General features: G+C 47.6%; 1 protein-coding gene across 1 annotated transcript in view; it reads right to left on the bottom strand.

Moving 5' to 3' along the window:
* Positions 1–3,419: 3,419 nt before the first annotated feature.
* Positions 3,420–19,052, bottom strand: part of LOC134495838 (vigilin-like) — a 61,808-nt gene continuing 46,175 nt past the window's right edge. The window contains exons 17-28 of the mRNA XM_063301505.1: positions 16,861–17,079; positions 14,439–14,660; positions 13,901–14,119; positions 12,249–12,387; positions 12,010–12,134; positions 11,381–11,485; positions 8,398–8,532; positions 8,149–8,292; positions 7,687–7,866; positions 7,184–7,300; positions 5,495–5,626; positions 3,420–4,946 (exon numbers count right to left, since the gene is read on the bottom strand). Coding sequence (XP_063157575.1) covers positions 4,854–4,946; positions 5,495–5,626; positions 7,184–7,300; positions 7,687–7,866; positions 8,149–8,292; positions 8,398–8,532; positions 11,381–11,485; positions 12,010–12,134; positions 12,249–12,387; positions 13,901–14,119; positions 14,439–14,660; positions 16,861–17,079 — 1,830 coding nt within the window. The 3' untranslated portion in view covers positions 3,420–4,853. The remainder of the gene's footprint in view (positions 4,947–5,494; positions 5,627–7,183; positions 7,301–7,686; positions 7,867–8,148; positions 8,293–8,397; positions 8,533–11,380; positions 11,486–12,009; positions 12,135–12,248; positions 12,388–13,900; positions 14,120–14,438; positions 14,661–16,860; positions 17,080–19,052) is intronic.

Raw genomic sequence — 19,052 nt, 5'->3', positions numbered from 1 at the left:
AGGGAGGATGCACCCCAGGTCCTCAGAACGCCCAAAGAAGTCTCATGTGAGGGACTGGAATGTCAAGAGGACGAGGAAGGAGAAGAAATGGCAACTATAACAGAGAAGATGGGTCCATTATCAGTAGGACCAGAAGAATGGTAATGGTGAGGAAGAAAGGTGTCACCATCAGGGTTCTAGGTGGCTCTTTCACCCAGCCTGGGAGAGGCTGAGTGGGAAAAGAAGATACTCAAGGGGAGAAACACGGAGAAGCAGAAACTGGATTAACAGAATCCAGGTAGGAAAGGCTGCTAGAAGAAGGGAGGGCTTCTGGAGAAGACCTCTGCAGCAGGGAGAAATTAAGAAAGGCGGTCTGCTGATCAGGAACCATAACCTGGCAGGAAGGTTATGGAGCGATGGGGAAAGCGCTCCCGTGGTGGTGTCACCGGCACCGTGGAAAGCAGGTTGGGAAATCCGGGATCGCGGACCCCCGCAGGAAGCGTGCGAGGCAGCCGGAGGATTCAGAGCAGAGAAGTTCGGACGCGGGGTGGCCCCGGCGGAGGAAAGGTGTCCTCGCTTCCTCGCGTGCCCAGTGCGCAAAGGCGAGGCTGCGCCGCCGAAACAGCCCTCGCCCTGCCCGCGTGCTCCGCTCCGGCTCTAGCTTCTCTCTGTCCGAACCGGAGCCGCTGAGCCCGAGGTCCCCGCGGAGGCCACGCCCCCAACCGGCGCGGCTGGCCAACGGCTGACCACTTCCCACGACGTCACGCCCCGGGCGCGCCCTGGTTTTATGCATCTCTCGGCTTCCCGGCTGCGGAGGAGCGGAGATGCTTATCGATCGGGCGGGAGTCGATGAGTTAAAGGGAAGGGGAGAAGTCGGGATCGGGATCGGGATCGCTGCCGGGAAGGGACGCGGAGGGAGGAAGGCTGCGGCTCTCCGGTTTCTGGAGCTGGCGAGGTTTGGCGACAGGTGTGCACCTGCTGGGTTCGCCGAGCAGCTTGAGCCGGCTCAGGGAAGGACATCCGGGTTGCATTGGCCCGACGCGCGAAGTATGAATCGCGGCAATCCGAAGTGATAGGATGCTATTATGGCGGAGCGTATTGTGCTGCTCAGTCTGTTTGGCTCCTTGGTTTCTCCAGCGAGCCCAGCCGCTGGGCTAAGCGTCTTTTGTGAATGCATGGACCCATGCTGAGGGCTTGGCTACGTGCGCGCCACTCCGCCGCCGGGAATTGACGCCTTCTCGACTCTTAGGAATTGCTGAAGCCGGAGGAGGAACGCGGAGCAAAGCGAGTTGAGGGAAGGTATCCTCCCCCTCGCCGCCCCCCGCGAGGAACAGCGCTCCTGGCCAAGGCCGAGCATCTCTTCCACAGCCCTGCAGGATAAGAGGCAGCGACAGGGCGTTGCACCGACCCTCGGAGGGTGACAGAAAATTGACCTGGGTGGGTTGTCAGGGCTGGACTGCTGCCGTCCCGCATCCCGGCCTTTTAATCGATGGCAAGGACGACCCAAGCCTGCTGCTGAAGAGTGTACCTTTGTCATTTCTGCACACCCAGGAGCTGTGGTGCTTTTTCAAAAAACATTTTTGTCTAGCAACTGAAGAGCCTGGTTTATACGAGGGAGGGAGGGGGGAACCAAGCGCTTCAAGCTTGCTGTTAATTAAAAAAGTGTTTCCTGCGTTCTTTGTAGCTGCTTTTAATTTGTGTGTCTTTTCATCTATGTTTGCAAGCCACTTTGAGCATTTCCTGTGGTAGATAAGGTTATTTGGGTTAAAATTAAAAAATAGGGAATGAAGAGGAGAACATGCTTAGCAGAAATAGCCATTTATGTATGATGCAGGAAGCGAATATCCAGGTCAGAATAGTGCTAGAAAATGGCTGCAGGCATCATTTCCTTGTCCCTGCTTGCATGTGTTGCGCAAGGTGAATTTGTAAGACGCATCTTCAACCCGTGTGTCTGGTGCCCTTAACCCAGAGTTTACTAGATAACCACCACCAAGGGGGATCATCCAACAAGCTATGCCGTGAACAGAAGCCTACAAACAACAGTGGCCGAGTTCCCTAACACACTAAGCAAAAAATGTATGTATGTGTATATAAATACTATGGTCTTTTTTTTTCTTTTTCGTGCCTTTGCATCAGTCTTGCCTCCTGGTGACTGCCTGGACTAGCCCCTGCAGTTTTCTTGGCAAGGTTTTTTGGAAGTGGTTTGCCATTGCCTCCTTCCTAGGGCTGAGAGAGTGACTGGCCCAAGGTCACTCAGCTGGCTTTGAGCCCAAGGTGGGACTAGAACTCAGCCTGGAGCCTTAACCACTACACCAAACTGGCTCTCATATGATGGCCTGATCATTTCTGACAGTTCTGATTTAAATTGTGCAGGACACTAGGACTTGGTGAAAGCAGGTATAACTTTTGCTAAAGAGCCACCTGGACTTGTGCTATCAAGTCACCCATCACCATTGAGGCGTACAAGTGAAGGTCCCATGGAATGAAAGACACCCCAACCCACCCCTAATTGGTGCTGCTGATGGGCCCTCTCCGGTTTCATGGTAATTATACTGGAGTAAGGGAGGAAAAGCAGAAAGAGAACAATGGCTGATTTGTCTTGGCTGATCTTCTAAAGAGGATCTGTGCTGAGCAGAGCCCACAGCTGGTTCTGTGTCTCAACCCCGGTTGCTTTGACTCAGTAGGATTAAAGGTCAGTTGCAAACTGAAAGGGCAGCTCTTAAACAGATTGGACTGGATTAAGACTGGAAGGACCTTATTTGGAGGGTTGGGAAGAAAACAAGAATACAGCATTGTGGCTGTTATATAAGGTGGCTGTCTTTGCCTTTGGTCTTTAGGCCCAAGTAGTGACTATGCTTCCCTGGGAATGAAATCTGAGGCAGCCGATTATTCTTAACCAGGGACATATTTCAAGCACAGGAGATCCTCTTCTGGCAGCCTCCAAAAGGGAGGACTGGAATGAACCCTATTTGGCATCAGCCGTGGGTCCCTAATGGTGTTTACCAAGGTGGACCAGAACACCCCAGGGATGCCATCTCACTGAGGTGGTCTAAACCTGTACAGATGAGGCCGGGACCACCATTACGATGTTACTCATTCCACCTTTTGCTTTGTCAGCTGAACTGTCCTTTCCCATCGGATTAAGCTATGGTTTTCCCTGGTACCTCCTTCTGCCAAACTGCAGGGAGGAACTCCGTTTTAAACCATTTTCGTAAAACCAAGCGAGGGAGGTGAGGGGTGCTGGGCTGCAGAGAGTAAATTAGCAATCCAAGATTTCATCCTAACCACAGATGTGAACCAGTATTCGCTCCTCTGCCAGAACAGCAGCAACAGAGGAATGACAGCTACAATAGATGGATTTCTCTTTCAGCCCTGAGAGGAAAAAAAAACAACAACCTCATGCCACTCAACTTTGGTGCACCAAAAATTCACCAGAAGGGTTTATTTTCCCCACACTGTTTATTATTTGGAATTAGAAAAAAAAACCCAGTCACCACGTGACCTACAGACTTTGCATATTTCCTTTGTCAAACTTAGGTTTCTTTTTTTCCTCTCCCCCCTCCCTCTTTTTTTTCTGTTAAGGCCAATAGTGTGTTCTGATTTTTGTCATATTTTTATTTCTCCCCAGAACCCTGCCTTCAGAAGAAAAAAGGAAAAATTAAAAACTTGGTTATGTCACTCTGCTAGGTTTTTTTTTATGTGTTTTGTTTTGCCTTGTCACGCAGATGGGGCAAACTGGAGGGGGGGGCAGATGGAGCTGGGGTGCTTACTCGCATCTTCATCTTTCTCATTTATACCCATGCACTCATAGACACACACCCACACACACCCACACATACACACTCTAGAAGTCACAGTTTAAAACCTGGAAAGGATGATGTGGAATAGCCACCGAAAGAAAGGGGAGTCAAAACGATCATCTGTCTCTTGGTTCAACATTGCATATTTTCCCCTGACGGTTCAAAGCAAGTGCCAAGTTCAAGGAAGACGCAGGGAAGGGAAAGCAGAGTAAATAAAGGTGGGGGGGGGGCAGAGATGGGAAGCAGCTGAAAATGGAAGAAGAGAAAAAGAAAAACATTCTGGGACTCCAGACTGGATCATGGGAGTGAAAAGGGGAAGGAGAACGAAGACTGCTAGTTGCCAAAGTTTCTAAGTGCTACCTGCTTCCAAAGTGGGTCCTTCACCCACATGAAGCCAGAATCTTGTTCCTAGATAGTCACCCCCTCTCCCCACAAAAGCCACCAACCTCCATGACACTCGACCAGTTTTAGTCATCTCCCAAAGGCACAGCTCCAAACTTACTGGTGTAGCCAGGAAACAGAAGCTGAGGTCCAGCTGCTTTGGGCACCCGAAAGCAGGTGATTGTTTTGGCGGATGGGGAGGAAGGCCTGTGCCAACCGCGCTTCGGCTTCTGCAGGTCTGAACCCCCGAGCCCCAGGCCGGCTCCTCCAGGAGATCCGGATGCACGGAACTCGCCAAGACCTGCCCCGGGAGGAGACGGAACAGTCCCAGGAAGGCCTGTGCCTACCCCACTCTCGGCCGAGAGGCGGAAGCGGGGTCCGACAGCCAAGTCTGGCCAGGAGATAATAATGCCCTGAAATCTGGCATAGAGAGGGGAGGGAAAACCTGCTAGTTGCGTGAGGCTCCTTTACATATGTGTGCTTGCAACCTGGCCTACTTTTGGCTTGACGAGAAGAAGGAACAGGAGGAAGGCTATGGCTTTTTGATCGGTTAATGGTTCGCACAGAGTCACGGAGAGGAGTGCAGGCGAGGAGGAGGAATCTGGACAGCAGAGGTGGCCGGCGGCGGGAAGCGGGTGGTGCAAGAAAGCCCCCGCGAGGTCCGGCCTGGAGAGCCAGTCGTGGTCCCTGACCTCAAAACTTCTTAGGGCCCCAAACTGATGCCTGCTTAGGGACCACACCAGTGCCAAAAATGGGGAACTCTTCGGCGCTGCTCACATCCGGGGCCTGAAACCACATAACAGACAGACGAGAGGTTGGTGAGAGTCAGGCGGAGAAGCACATGCTTTCTTTAGGCGCCCCAAAAGGAGGGGGTGCTCTGGATCGGCCGCACTAAATAAGCTGAGGCTGCCCGGCCAGTGCCTCTTGGCTTAAACTGTATCTATTCCAGCCAGTGACTGTAAGAACTTACAATGAAAAATGAAAGTCTCAGTTGCTGAGTTTGTTCTTCCCCTGCTTCCCTCTAGTCTTACTGTCTTTTAGATGGTAAGCCCAAGAGCAGAGCTCCTCATATAAATAAGGAATTAGTGATTTTTTACCTTGTTCAATAAGGTAAAAAATTAAACATGCATTGAGCATTCCACATAATATTTCTTTTTAAAATCCCAAGATCCTAGGTCCCATGTTTCTCAAAACAACAGCAGCAACAGTTTGGAACTAGGAGCTGGTTGTCTGAGTCCTTGAACTCTTTATCAACTTAAGAAATCAGGCTGGTCAAATGGTCACACTAAGTGGCTACCAGTTAAGGAGGGGCCACAGGCAGTGTTGAGCCCAACCTTGTTCCCAGATGCATTCCAGGGGGCGTCACGCACTACAAAGCCCTTGGCCGGGCCCCGAGGTTCCTCTTCCAAGCGGGAGGGGGGCTTCATATAAGCAGCCATGGTTTCCGTTTCCACCACATCCATCATCTGCAATGAGACATCCGTTCATTAAGAGCCAGACAGAAACAGCTGATATATTCAGGGATTCCCAGCCTGTCAACAGTAACTCCCAAACGTGTTTTGGAATGGGGGTGTCATGCCTGTTCTTGCCCTCTAAGAAGGAAACAGCTCAGAGTTTTGTTCAAAGAGGAACCAACAGGTGCCTTTTGAGTCCACCACTGGAGTTGTGCTGAGCTGATAGATTGCAAGGCGGAGCACTCTGTAAACAACCCCGCTTGGCTCCAAAGCTTCACAATGATTCATGCTGGTTATTACATGGCAGGGCAGTTCCCACCATCTCACAACCCTGCCTCGCAGGCAACTGGTAAAAGATCAGGATGGGCCTGCAGAACAACACGTCCTTCCTGCTCTTGCTTGAAGAGGATACTTGGTGGTTTCCCAAGGTGCAAATAAATAACTCATTCCTGCCGGGCACTGCATTTTGGGGATGCACACCCACAATATGCAATTACTACTTTCACACAACAGAGTGTGAGTGGAACCCATTGTCAAAGTTCCCACCATACACTAAGGCATTCAACTCATGAAACAGGTTGGATTTGTACAACATGCCAAGCTCTCTCCAAAATCCAGCCAAGATTAAGACTAACCAAACTTACTCTTTTGTTCAAATGCACCTGCTGGACAAGCCAGGTGTGTTGTACAAACACAGCCAATGACTCTACTTGCCATCTACTGGTGGATAGTATGGCAATGTTAAGAGTGTAAAGGAAACCCTTCCTGGAAGAGGCTGATACACTAATTAATTCCCATCTTGCTGCCTCCAGAAGGGTTGCCTTCATCTGGGAATTCTGTCAGTGACACCTCAGCACTTCTAGAGGAGTCTGTAATGACTGGAAGATGCAGGCTTACTACCCTTCTCTGCTTCCTTCAGTGGAAGGAAGAGAGATGCCTTCAGAAACTTCCAACGAGGAAATGAAAGCAGCAGCTCTCTCTCAACTGATATTTAAAGACATATGGTCTCCAGGCGAGAAGTTCCCAACAGCCATCAAGATGTAGGGAGTAAGGAAGATGACCTTAATGGAGATAGACCAGATCCGTTACCAAAGTGACAAGAGGGAAAAAAAATGGCTTAAGCCCAAAAAAAGGTACGCCAAAGCAACTCAGGTAGACATCTCCCTAATTCACATGAGCATAAGGGGGAGGGGAGTAAAACACAGTCAGCCTTGCAAGATTCTGTTATTACAGCCAATATTAATTTTAATTTTAGCTTTCTTGTGGAATTGATTTCTTGGTTTGGTCTACACCAGTGTTTGTCAACTTTGGCAAGTTTAAGATATGTGGACGTCAACTCCCAGAATTGGTTGGCTGGGTGGGGAATTCTGGGAGCTGAAGTCCACATATCTTAAAGGTGCCAAAGTTGAAAAACACTGGTCTACACAGTGAGGCTGACACAAGAGCAGAACCCTTGAGAAAGGTTTTTCTCAGAGCAAAAGGATGCCTCCCCTTCCACTCCCTCTGTTCATTCTTCAACCATTTTTAATCAACCTGCCCCCCCCCAAACCCATACAAATTCCATCTCACATATTCCTCTTCCAGGTTAAGCATGTGGTCGATTGCATCATCAACGTTTTCAGGCAGCCCCGTCACTGTGACTCTATCTGGGTCACTGGAGCCTGGCTGCGGGAAGCGGATATCCACCTGCAGAGAGGAGAAGGCTGCTTGAAATAAGGTAGCCCCTACCTGACCATGGCTGACCTCAAAAAGCTAACTGAGGAAATCCCAGAACTCTAGGCCAAACTAGGAACTTAAAATAAGGGCCAACCACATTTGTCCTGTGGCCCAAACAAATATACACAGTCAAGCTCAGCGTGAAGATGATTTCACTTTTCAGGAAGGCAAATGGATTTTTCTTTCCACTGATAAAGAAAAAAATCTGGCCACCATTTCACTCATCCACCCTTGTGGTAGCAGATGGATAGGGCAGACAGAGATGGGGCACAACAGCTTTGTTGCTTCTTTCGCAGAATTCCCTGGGAGGGGAAAGTCCCTGTACTGTTCCCCCCTCACCATAAGCCTGCCCCTACCCGGAATTCTTCCATGAGTTTGCGGATAGCTTTGCCTCTCCCTCCGATGATGCGGGCGTGGACCCTGTGATCCAGGCGGACATCTTCACTGACCATCTCCTCAAGATCAGCCACAATTTTCAAGATGGCATCTCGGGCAGCCTCGGCATTTTTCTCGTAGCCGGTGATCGTGATTAGATCCTTAGACGAGGCAGAATGGAAGGAAAGCACAGCAGAGCAATATGAAAGAGAAATAATTTAGAGGGGTCTCAACCCTCTCTCTGCAGTTCCCCACTCTGTAAAGATACGCATTTTGTCTCAATCGAGCCAGGAAACCAAAAAGCCCATCTTGACTTAGCTGTTCCGCAAGAGTGCTAAGAAACTTTTGCCTTCCTTGTGAAACAACCTGCCTCATTTGAATGCCAGCTATAAATTTTTCCAAAACACCTGGGGTCACACACTCAAAGAGGGAGAGACCCCCACCTGATTCTCATCCCCTTTGTCAGGGAACTGGACAGTGACATCATGGTCCTTACGGATCTGGGAAATGACAGCCCCTTTCTTGCCAATGATCTTTGGATGATACTTGGGTTCCACGCTCACTGTCAGCTTGAACCCTCGCAGTGCCTAGAGAGAAGAGGAAATCATAAGGTGTGGGCTAGCTAGAGAGGCCCTCCCAATCTTTGGGGGAGACATGGGGCAAGTTCTGGACTGCTCAGCACGGGGAAGTACCCGATCTTCCTGCTCAGCCTGCAGCTCTCTGACCCTGTCCAGGAGGCCTGCCTTGGCTCGCTCAACGTTGGGGACGAGGCCAGTGACCTTGATGATATCGGACTGCTGTTCGGGTTGCGGCACTGAGATAGTCACCTGCAGAATGGAAAACCATCATGTTACAAAATAAAAGCAAAAAGAGGATGGGTGTCATCTGTTCAATGGGCAGCACTGTTGTCAAATGAGTCTGCTGGATCTATACCTGCTGCAGAACAAAGGGGTAGGGTGGTCTGGGCCACTTACTGAGCAAGATAGTCTGACTGCTGATTTCAAAATTCTCTGCAATTTTTTTTTTAAAGACTTCCCCGCAAAGAGAAATTAGCAGAGCAGAGAATGTACCAAGCTAGAACCTCTCCCCTCAGACTTACTTGCTGGGCTGGCATTTGTCTCATGTCTTACCTTGAACAAGTTGACTCTTCTGTGTTTACTCCCCCAACCCCAGAGGCATTAGTCAATGGCTATGTAGCTAGGGGGCTCCCAGGGAACAGGACCCCCAAGAAGTCCTTCTCTTGGGGACTCTAACTTTTGCAGCTGGTACTTTCCATCTGGGTCACGTTTCCCCAATCTCAAACTGCCCTTTGTTTCAAACTTCAAGTACTTTTCCACAATTCCTTCCATGGGGTGAAAACGCGTAGGTGTTAGTTGTCATTTCCCCCACTGACTTTGTTTTGCACTTAAGGGAAAACCTCCCAATGGTGTAAGGCAGCCTTTTTCAACTTTTTGACCCTGGAGGAACCCTTCAAATATTTTTCAGGTGTCGGGGAACCCCTGCCCATTCAGGCTCAAGTAGAGGCCAGAAGTTGCAAAATCATTGTATTTGTTTCATGGATAGGCCTGTATATATGCACGAACAGTGTTCTTAAACTAAAAATAAAGAATGAAACCTACCTCTTTAATGTGAAGTTGCCCAAATTTGAAATAATTTTTAAAAATAAAGTGTGATCTCCTAGGGAACCCCTAGTGGCCTCTCACGGAACCTTAGAGTTCCACGTAACCCTGGTTGAGAAACCCCGGTGTAAGGGGACATTAGAGATCCCCGTGACTCTATTTCAGTAGACCAATTAGCTATCTGAGATATAATTTCGAGACATTTATTAGGGCTGTTCATGAAACAGAACTGATGCAAAACATGTCAGGACTCCGCTCACTCATGTTAATTTTTATTAGTCTTAAGCGTAAGGGTGGAAAATATATCCTCAGCGGAAACAGCCTTGAAGGTGAACATGTGGTTAGGACTGTGTGAATTGCTAGCAGTTGGGATTGGTTGAAAAGGATCTCTTCCAATTCTGTCTGGCATAGCCTGGGCCAGATAGGATGAAGTTGCTGGCATTGGGCTGTTCTAAGGTTTCTCTGTTGGCTGGGACACTATTGCCCATACCTTCCTTTGGTCTGCTTCGAGCTTATAATCTACTAATTATTAGGTGCGTTCTCTCTCAATTTTTCAAATGTCCTTATACAGGTAGTCCTTGCTTAACGACCATTTGTTTAATGACGGTCTGAAGTTATGACAGCCTCGGAAAGTGCTTTACAGCCTGTAAACGTTTTGTGAGAGCCTGTACTCACACAACTGTTGCAAAACGTCACACCACCCCTCAGTCACACGACTGCAATTCGGGCACTTGGCAGGTGGCTCACAATTACGACCAGCTGCAGTGTCCTGCAGTCACGTGATCGTGGTTTGCAAGCTTTTTGCCAGTTTCCGGCAAAAAAAGGTCCATTGGGGAAGCTGGAGTCGCTTAACAACCATCGTAAAAATGGTTGTAAAATCAGGTCCTGTCATGCAGTGACTCACTTAATGACTGCACTGCTTAATAACCAGTTTTCCAGTCCCTATTGTGGTAGTTAAGAGAGGACTACCCGTACCGTAGAAATCAGAAGATGGAGCACTATGTTTCTATATAGTCTGTATTTAGTAATATGTTAAAGGCTAAGCTTGCGGTACATTAATATTTCTCCTTGGGATTTGTTCTATGAAACTTCTTTTTTCTTCTCTGTCATCTTTTTCAGTTTACAATCATTCTTTTTGACTCTATTATCACTGCTGTATTTTTTTTAACACTGTTGCATTAATTCCATTTATAAAATAAAGGTATTAAATATATATATCCACGACTTGCTTTTAATATGCTCCCACCCCAGGAGTGGGGGAAAATCAGTTATAGTTCAGATACGTTTCTCTCTTTGAAAGCAAAAACAGTCTGTTACTGCACCCAATACTTTAAGGGGATCGTCTTTTAGCAATGATTTAATCTCTAAACATTCCTTTTGTTTTTCCTCCAACCTCTTAAAAAAAGGCTTGACATTTCTGATCTTGTGCAAGTCTACTTATGTCACTGTGGATGATTCACGCATCAATTACGACTTGTCTTAGTCATGGGACAAAGCTAGGATGAGATAACGTTTGCAGGCACTGTATATGAATCAGGTTTATTTTATTTGTTTATTTATTTATTTACTATCCCGCCTTTATTATTTTTTATAAATAACTCAAGGCGAAGAACACACCTAACACTCCTTCCTCCTCCTATTTTCCCCACAAAAGCAACCCTGTGAGGTGAGTTGGGCTGAGAGGGAGGGACTGGCCCAAGGTCACCCAGCCGGCTTTCATGCCTAAGGCGGGACTAGAACTCTCATACCACACCTAATTGGCTGTTGGGCTGAGAGAGGGGGACTGGCCCAAGGTCACCCAGCCGGCTTTCATGCCTAAGGCGGGACTAGAACTCTCAGTCTCCTGGTTTCTAGCCCAGCACCTTAACCACTAGACCAAACTGGCTCTCTCTCATTCTCTGGTTTGCTTCAAAAGTCTCCCATAGCAAAGAGCTAACAGTTCTGCAAGCAACAGAACACCAGAACTGTCCATGGAACTTGCCCACCATTTAAAGCCTGTCAAAACGAACACCTAGATTAAGAAAGCACGTTTGCAAGTGGGATCGTGCACCCCTACCTCATATTCTTCCATCATCTTGCGAATGCCAGCTCCCTTTTGCCGAATGATGTAGCGATGCAGATCAAAGGGAACATCAACATCCATGGTGATGGGAACCAGAGCCTGGGGAGAGAGGAACATAGCAGATTCAAAAGTTAATGGCAGAAGTTTGTACTTCTGATGTCTTAATAATAGAAGGTTTCGGAGGGAAAAAGCTATGCATTTAGGATTGAGGAAGGAGAGGTGAAAGCCAGCTGATTCTTATCCCCAATGTTCTTCAGAAAATGGAAGGCTGGACTGACTCACATTTAACAGCCACACTGATTCCTCTGGATAACTGCCCCACCTCTTCTCTAGCAGACGTGCAAAAACAAGTCTTACAATTTTATCCCAACGGTGAAATGTTTCTCTTGTTTTGCACCTTTCGCATGTAACTGGCAGTAAGTCCAACTTGATCTAGGCTACCCAGGGCCCAGCAGAGAACTGAGCCCGAGCCAAATCTAACACCCAAGAAAATACAAGTCAGACTCCTTCTTCAATTAAAAACAGGTTGAAAAACTAATGAGATCACCTGTGCAGGTGGGTTGAACTAAACTGCTAAACAAAAGGAATTCTTCCCTAACCCAGTAGGAAGACAGGGTCCTAACCAGCAGAGCTGCCCGGGCAGCCTCGCACTTCTCCTTGCGTCCGGAAATGAGGATGATGTCACATTTGCGAGGAGTGTCCAGTTCAGGCATCACATCACCATTTTCCTGAGACTGTGCTTCTGAACCTGCTTGTGAGAAAAGCCACAGAATAAAAGAGCGGTCAAAAGAAGGCACTCACCTGCCCAAAGTTGTATTTGGGGGTGACAACTGCTTTGCCCACCCACCCCCACCCCACCCACCTGAATTGTCATCTCGCTCCGGGAACTTGATGAGGACATCATGATCCCGAGTGATCTGTTGCACCTTGTAACCTTTCACTCCCATGACGACCCGATGGTAGCGCTGTGGGATGATGCATTCCAGAACTACCTGGGCCTCCTGGCGAAGGTGAGAGAAATCAAAGCTCAGGCACTAGTTGAGTACCAGATCGCGTTGCCAGCAATGCTGGATGTATTACTTCTAAAGTATGCTTAGAACCTCTTTGGGACCAGGGGAAGGAGGTCCTGCACAGAAATGGAACTGCTGATAAGCCACCTACGCTGTTTCATAGGTGGCAACTTCCAGCGAGGATTGGCCTTGCTTAGACCTTGGATGAGCAATCATCAGGAACTCCTGACACTGTAGGCCAACTGAGAAGCTGGAAAATATCCCAGAAGGGAATAACCCCCTTCCAAATTGTTGCCAAGAAAACTACAGGGACGTATCTACAAAGTCACCAAAAGTGGAGCTCAAGTCAAAGGAAACTTAAATCATTCTCATTTCTCCTATCATTCTGATTTTTATAATGCATTGTAATTGGTTCTGCACAGCCTGGAGAACTCCAGTTAAAGCTTGATAGGATCTAGTCATTGTCACTGTCCTAAGGTATCAAAGGAAACATGCATCAGAGCCAAGCTACCAATGTGGTTGGTAACGCATGATTTTATTTGCAGATTTGGTTGTTGAATATGGGACGCGGTGGCGCTGCGGGTTAAACCGCTGAGCTGCCGATCGGAAGGTCGACGGTTCGAAACCGCGCGGTGGGGTGAGCTCCCGTTGCTAGTCCCAGCTCCTGCTCACCTAGCAGTTCGAAAACATGCAAATGTGAGTAGATCAATAGGTACCGCTTCGGCGGGAAGGTAATGGCGTTCTGTGAGTCATGCTGGCCACATGACCACGGAGGAAGTGTCTACGGACAAACGCCGGCTCTTCGGCTTTGAAATGGAGATGAGCACCGCCCCCTAGAGTCGGACACGACTGGACTTTACGTCAAGGGAAACCTTTACCTTTACCTTTACCTTGGTTGTTGAAGTGTGAACTTGAATTTACACATCAGGCTAAATCGTAATGTGGTTTGTTTGGGTGTCAGCTTAATTTGTTGGGTGAACCCAGCGAGTGAGGTTTACGAATCATAGCTTATAGTTTAGCATAATGTCTCGGCTTGATTTGGACAAAAGATCTACACAGCTTACTACCAACTCCTCTACAGGGCAGTGAACGTGCAGATTCTGAGGAGCAGACCTTACTGATCAATTCCTACCTGTTCCCTTTAAGCAGGAAGGGCAAAAAAACTTCCTGACTGCAGAGCAATTATAATGGTTTCCCCTCCCTCCCATGAATTAGAGATTATCAAAATCTATAGATCTTTTTGGTCTACCTCCATCTCTACCCACCCATCTTCTAGAAGAGAGATGTTCTAAGGGAAGATCAACCTTCATGAAAGAAGTCAGTGATGGTGATGTGAGATCTAGGGATTTGTTCATTAAATGGGACAGCATGAGATATATTCTCTGCTAGCAGGTTCATGGTACAAGGATGGGGAAGGCTGCTTTTTGTAAGATGAATCACACTCTGATCCATCTGTGAGTCACTTTTAATGCCTATTGAAATCCAGAGATAGAGCATGGCTTACCAGGTCACTGATGATCTCCAGGATGCGCCTCTTGGCAGCCTCCACACAATCCTTGGCTCCCTTGAGCATCACGCGATCACTCTGGACACCTGTCCGGGGGAAACTCACAGTGACCCCACCGTACTCTTCTGCAATCTCCCGCAGCACGTGTCCCCGACGGGCCACAAAATGGCGGTGGTACTTGGGATCCACCACCATCGAATCTTCAATGACATTATCCTAGAGGGGAAGTAGCGGGTGGGGAACAGAAGGAGTCACTAAGCTTTCGTGCTTTTTTCAAGGGTTTCTCCTCCACCTTTCACAATTCCACACCATCTGTGAAGAGACTATTTGGCTTTGTAGAACCGTAAGCTGCAGTATCGTTATGAGGAACGAGTGGAGGCACTGAGTTTCATCCCCTATAAAAACAGCAATGCAGCTCCTGCAATCACAGCCATAGGATAAGGTTGCAGGGAAGGAACGCAGGGCTTCGCTCTAATCCAGCATCTCCCCCACCCCTACCCCACCCCACCCCACCCAATAGCTGTACAATCCATACCAAGTTACGAATGAGACTCTCCAGTTCTTGCTGGGCCTGCCGTACTGCGTCCTCCTTCCCCACAATGGTAATAACATCCTGGTCCTTATCCTCAGGGGTGGGGAAGATGATCCGGGCACCGGTGCGGTCCCTCACTTTGCGGATATTAGCACCTCCACGCCCAATCAGGAACTTGTGGTAGTCTGGCTTGGCGTGCAGTTCCACTGAGTGGTTGTTGATTTGCTGGAGGAAGAGGAGATGGGCATGAATCAACCCTCCAAAGGCCCTCAAGTAGTAGTCAAGATGAAGACCAGCTCCTACTGCCAATACTGGGTTCCCCATCTACTGCACATATGATTACTCTCACCTTCTAGCCAATAGTTCTTCCCGTGCATTTCTCCAAATGGGGCTGATATGGACCTGGTGCAGGCACAAGGGGTTCCAGGAACTCACATCATCTCCCGGAATGGCAGGAGTGATTGAAAACAGAATCTGTATACCAAAAGGTCTTTTAGCTACCTATTCCAAGCCTTGAATAGAATTAAATTCCCTACGTTTAAGAGATCTGTGATCCAATTCTATGTCCTGGAAAAAACACTAGGCAATGCTTAAGGAGAAAAAATTAGGTCTACATAGAAAGAAGACCTAAATCTTCAAATCTTTGGCTGCCAAAACACTTCAGAAAAGGCGTAGCTTTAGTGTCAATTACAAGAAATGACAGAGCCACCCAGAAGCACAAAATGCTACAAGCTGAAAACCAACTTAATTTTGTGCAGTGAACTCCAGATTTAAAGCTGGCTTCTTAAGTTTCTTGTAATATTTTGCATTCCTGTGTATCTCTTTGGAGTTCTCGTGGTTGACACTAAATCTATGCCTTTTCTAAAGGCATCTCTTTTATTAAAGTTAATTCCTGCCTTCCTCCTCCTAGATTCAACTCAGCATTTGTGGACATTCCTAAGAGCTTTCCCTGTCCAAGCCAGGGCTGGATTAAGGCTAACTTAGGCTGACCATACATCCCGTTTTGAAGGGGACAGTCCTGTTTTTTTAACAGTTCCAGACCGTCCCGTCGTTTTAATATAAATGTCCATTTTGTCCCGTTTTCTTAAAAACCTTACTTAAAAATTTGAAAGTTCCCAAAAACCTGTCAGAATGCAGTCTGACTTGGAGTGGAAGGAGGGGGAGCTCAGCAGAAACGGCAGGAAAAAAGCTGCAGAGCTCAACCCGGCGGGAAACCTAAAAAGAAAAAAACAGGATCAGCTGATAGGTGGTGATCAAAGGGTGAGCCGATCAGCTCCTGCCTTGAAACGGTGGGAAGAAAAGAATGTAAAAGCACAGCCAGAGGAGGAATAGCTTGTCGGGGACAACCGTTCACTAGACTCTCCAGCCCAGCCTTGCCTCTCGCAAACGAAGGAATCCGAAGATTCCCAGCCTGAGAAGACCAGAGAAGTTCCTGCTGGCCGATCCAGCCCCGTCGCTCAGCCCTGCCCCGTTTTGCCATCCCGATGTCCCGTTTTTGTCTCAAGGAAATATGGTCAGCCTAGGCTAACTGATACCCTAAGCACAGCTCAACAGTGGTGCTCCTCAGCCCTTCCATGGCTTAACACATTAAGACTCAGTTAAGTGCTGAAAGTGAAACAAGATTAAAAATTCAGTTTTCTCTCAGGCCAGACCCACAACTATACTAAATGTAAACTTAAAAAGTATTATTATTGATGTGTAACACTAAATAGCAGTACGCAACATAAGCAAATTATTATAACGAAGCAGCAGGGAAAAAATGCAAATTTTCAACACTTCTGAATGCATTTTGAATGCAATTGCTTTAAGGGAAAAACGCAAATACAAACATTCATTGAAAACTGAAGTTGAGTGTGGCAGTGAAGAGAGTTAAGGGCATGAAAGTGAGGCTGGCCTCCTCTCTTTTGGACTTCAGGAAATGATTGAAGGGCTGGCTTTGTCACCATACCTGGCGTGGGGAGAGGAAGAGCCACTCTTGGGCTTGGTTGGCTCCCTAATCCTGCCGAGGCCAGTCTTGTTCCCCTTTGGGTGGTATTAGATCTGCCATTGCTTGGATCTCATTACATTTATATTTATTTACTGATATTGATTTTTATGGATTAATGATATTATTTACAATTTTATTGAATTTAAACTGTTTTATTGTGAACCGCCCAGAGTCCCCCGTATGAGGGAGATGGGCGGTGATAAAAATATGATAGATAGATAGATAGATAGATAGATAGATAGATAGATAGATAGATGGATGATAGCTAGGGAGAAAAACTCTATGGTGCCCCCCCTTTCCTTGATGCCCTAAACACCTGCTTATTTTGCTTAATAGTTAATCCAGGGCTGGTCCAGTTCCAGCCCTGTAAGGCGGTTTCCTCTGCACCTTCAGCTCCCCAAATCATCAGTTAGTGATTGACTTCTATCAACCAAATACCTTTTCCTCGGCAAGATGTAGTAGCTGACGTTTTGCTCTCTCCACCTCTTCGCCAGGCCCTCGGATGGTGACTTTCTCACTGCCTGAGCCTTCTGAAGGGAAATGAATGTGCACCCCACCGCATTCCTCCATGATTGAGCGCACCAGCCGCCCCTTGGCCCCGATCAGCGAATTGTGCAGTTTAGCTGGGATAGAGATATCCACTTCTTTGATATTAGCCTGAGAACAAGAAGAGAAGGGCTACAAAATCCAAGTTCAAAGTAAAAGATAGTCTCCCCACTCAAATACATTATGCTGGATTTCTTTTGTTTATTCCAACAGGTGATGCCCTTTGGTGAGAGACTTAGCAGTAACGTATCAAAAACATGCTAGAAAAAAAATGAAACGTCTGGGTCTAAAAATGCATAAACAGAAAAAAAAGGCGGAAGGATTCAAATACTTTGTGATGACTGCAACACTCTATTACCATTAAATCCAATTCATACGTAAATACAGTAGAAATCTTTTAATGGGAGCAGTATACAGCGTAATGAAAAAGTTGCAAATGGATATTCCCGCGCTTTGTCTAACTTAAACCGCCCGATGAGTACAAGATTCCCTTCCCTCTTTGGTATGCAGCCCTCCCTTCCCTCAGCGCATGCCAGTCTCTTGCAGGTGTCTGCAACGGCTCAGCCAGTTGACCTTGGGCATGAAAGGTAGTCCAAACGTGAGGTCTTCTCACTCCTGCCTGTTCCCCCTCCCTTCTGCTGACTCGCAAGGGCTGACACGTGTTGACTTCATTCACGTATGCGAGTCCAGTCAGATGTTCTGGGAACGCTTGATCGGGGAGCGTGACATACGAACTCTCTGTACTGCCATGGGATCAAGGGGTAAGACTCACTGGTATATCCCGAATTAGTTTTAACCATAATGCCCACCACTTCACCTTCCTGGTTTCGTTTTTCGCAAGAAAGCCCTTGGTAAAATCCATCTTTAAATTCCAAGCTTCCTGACTCCCATTCCACTACAGGTTTCCTGCTTTTAAGCCACGGTAGTCCCAAAATCAATAAATAGTTTGCTATAGGTGCCACTATGAACTGCAAAGTCTCTTTGTGGCTTCCTATTCGCATAGCTACAGGCTCTGTATAATATTCTACCGGTCCCCCATGGGCTGCGGAGCCATCCAATTGTGTAAACACAGTAGGGTGCTTCAGCTTCCTGACTTTTAAGTCCAGCCCTGTTACTATAGTGGGGTGAATTAAACATCTGGTGCACCCAGAATCCAGCATGGCAACCAGATCAGCTTTGCGTTTACTTCTTAAATTTTTCAACTGAACCCCCACCAGTAAAGTCTGACATTTGTCACTTACCAAAGGATCTTTGCGCCCATCATCCTCCGCCTGTCTGTTGGTGCCCTTCAAGGCAGGCGGGATCCGTTTCCCGCCGGCTGGGTTGTTTCATCTTCTGACCCCTTGCCAGAGTCTTCTGAGAGGAAAAATGCTTCCTCCCTCCGAGCTGACGCCATGGCTGCAGATCCCTTGCGTTTTATTGGGGGAGATTCTGAAGTTTTCCTTCCCGGCTTTGTGCTGGCTGCAGGTCCCGCTTTAGGGCAACCCGAGGCTCCATGCCCGTCTTTCCCACACTTGTGACATAATCCCTTTTTAGCTTGGTGCTTTTTTTCCTCATCCCAGGATTGACCTTGTTTTTTCACAGCTGCCTGCAGGCTACTTGGGGCCCCAGTGTTTCTCCCCATTGCTTGGGCTTTCACTTGGCATCTAAATTGAAATTGCGTGTTCTCTACTTCTCCCGCCAGACAGATCCACTGGATCTCCCCTTCCCAGCACCCAGCAAAGCAGTTCGGGTTGTAAGCCCCCTTTGAAATAATCTGCTTTGGTTGACTCTGACCACTCACTGATTTTTCCTGCCAGAGCCTTAAACTCTATAGCCTATTCGGTCACAGTCTTTGAACCCTGCCTGAGTTGCTGGAGCGCGGATTTAGCCCTCATTTTTGCTAGTGGGTCTTCAAAACGTTCTCTGAGGGTGCTCATGAAATCATCCAGGTGCTGAAGTTCAGGCGCTTCAGCGTCATGCAGCTGTACTAGCCAGTCAGCTGCTGGTCCCTTCAATCTGGAGCCTACTAGATTCACTTTAGAGTACCTGGTGGGAAAGGTGTCCCCAAACTCCTTCATAAAAGCGCTCACATTGGTCATGAA

Source organism: Candoia aspera, chromosome 4 (assembly GCF_035149785.1).
Source record: "Candoia aspera isolate rCanAsp1 chromosome 4, rCanAsp1.hap2, whole genome shotgun sequence".
NCBI lineage: Eukaryota > Metazoa > Chordata > Lepidosauria > Squamata > Boidae > Candoia > Candoia aspera.
This window is presented reverse-complemented; position numbering and strand designations above follow the sequence as displayed.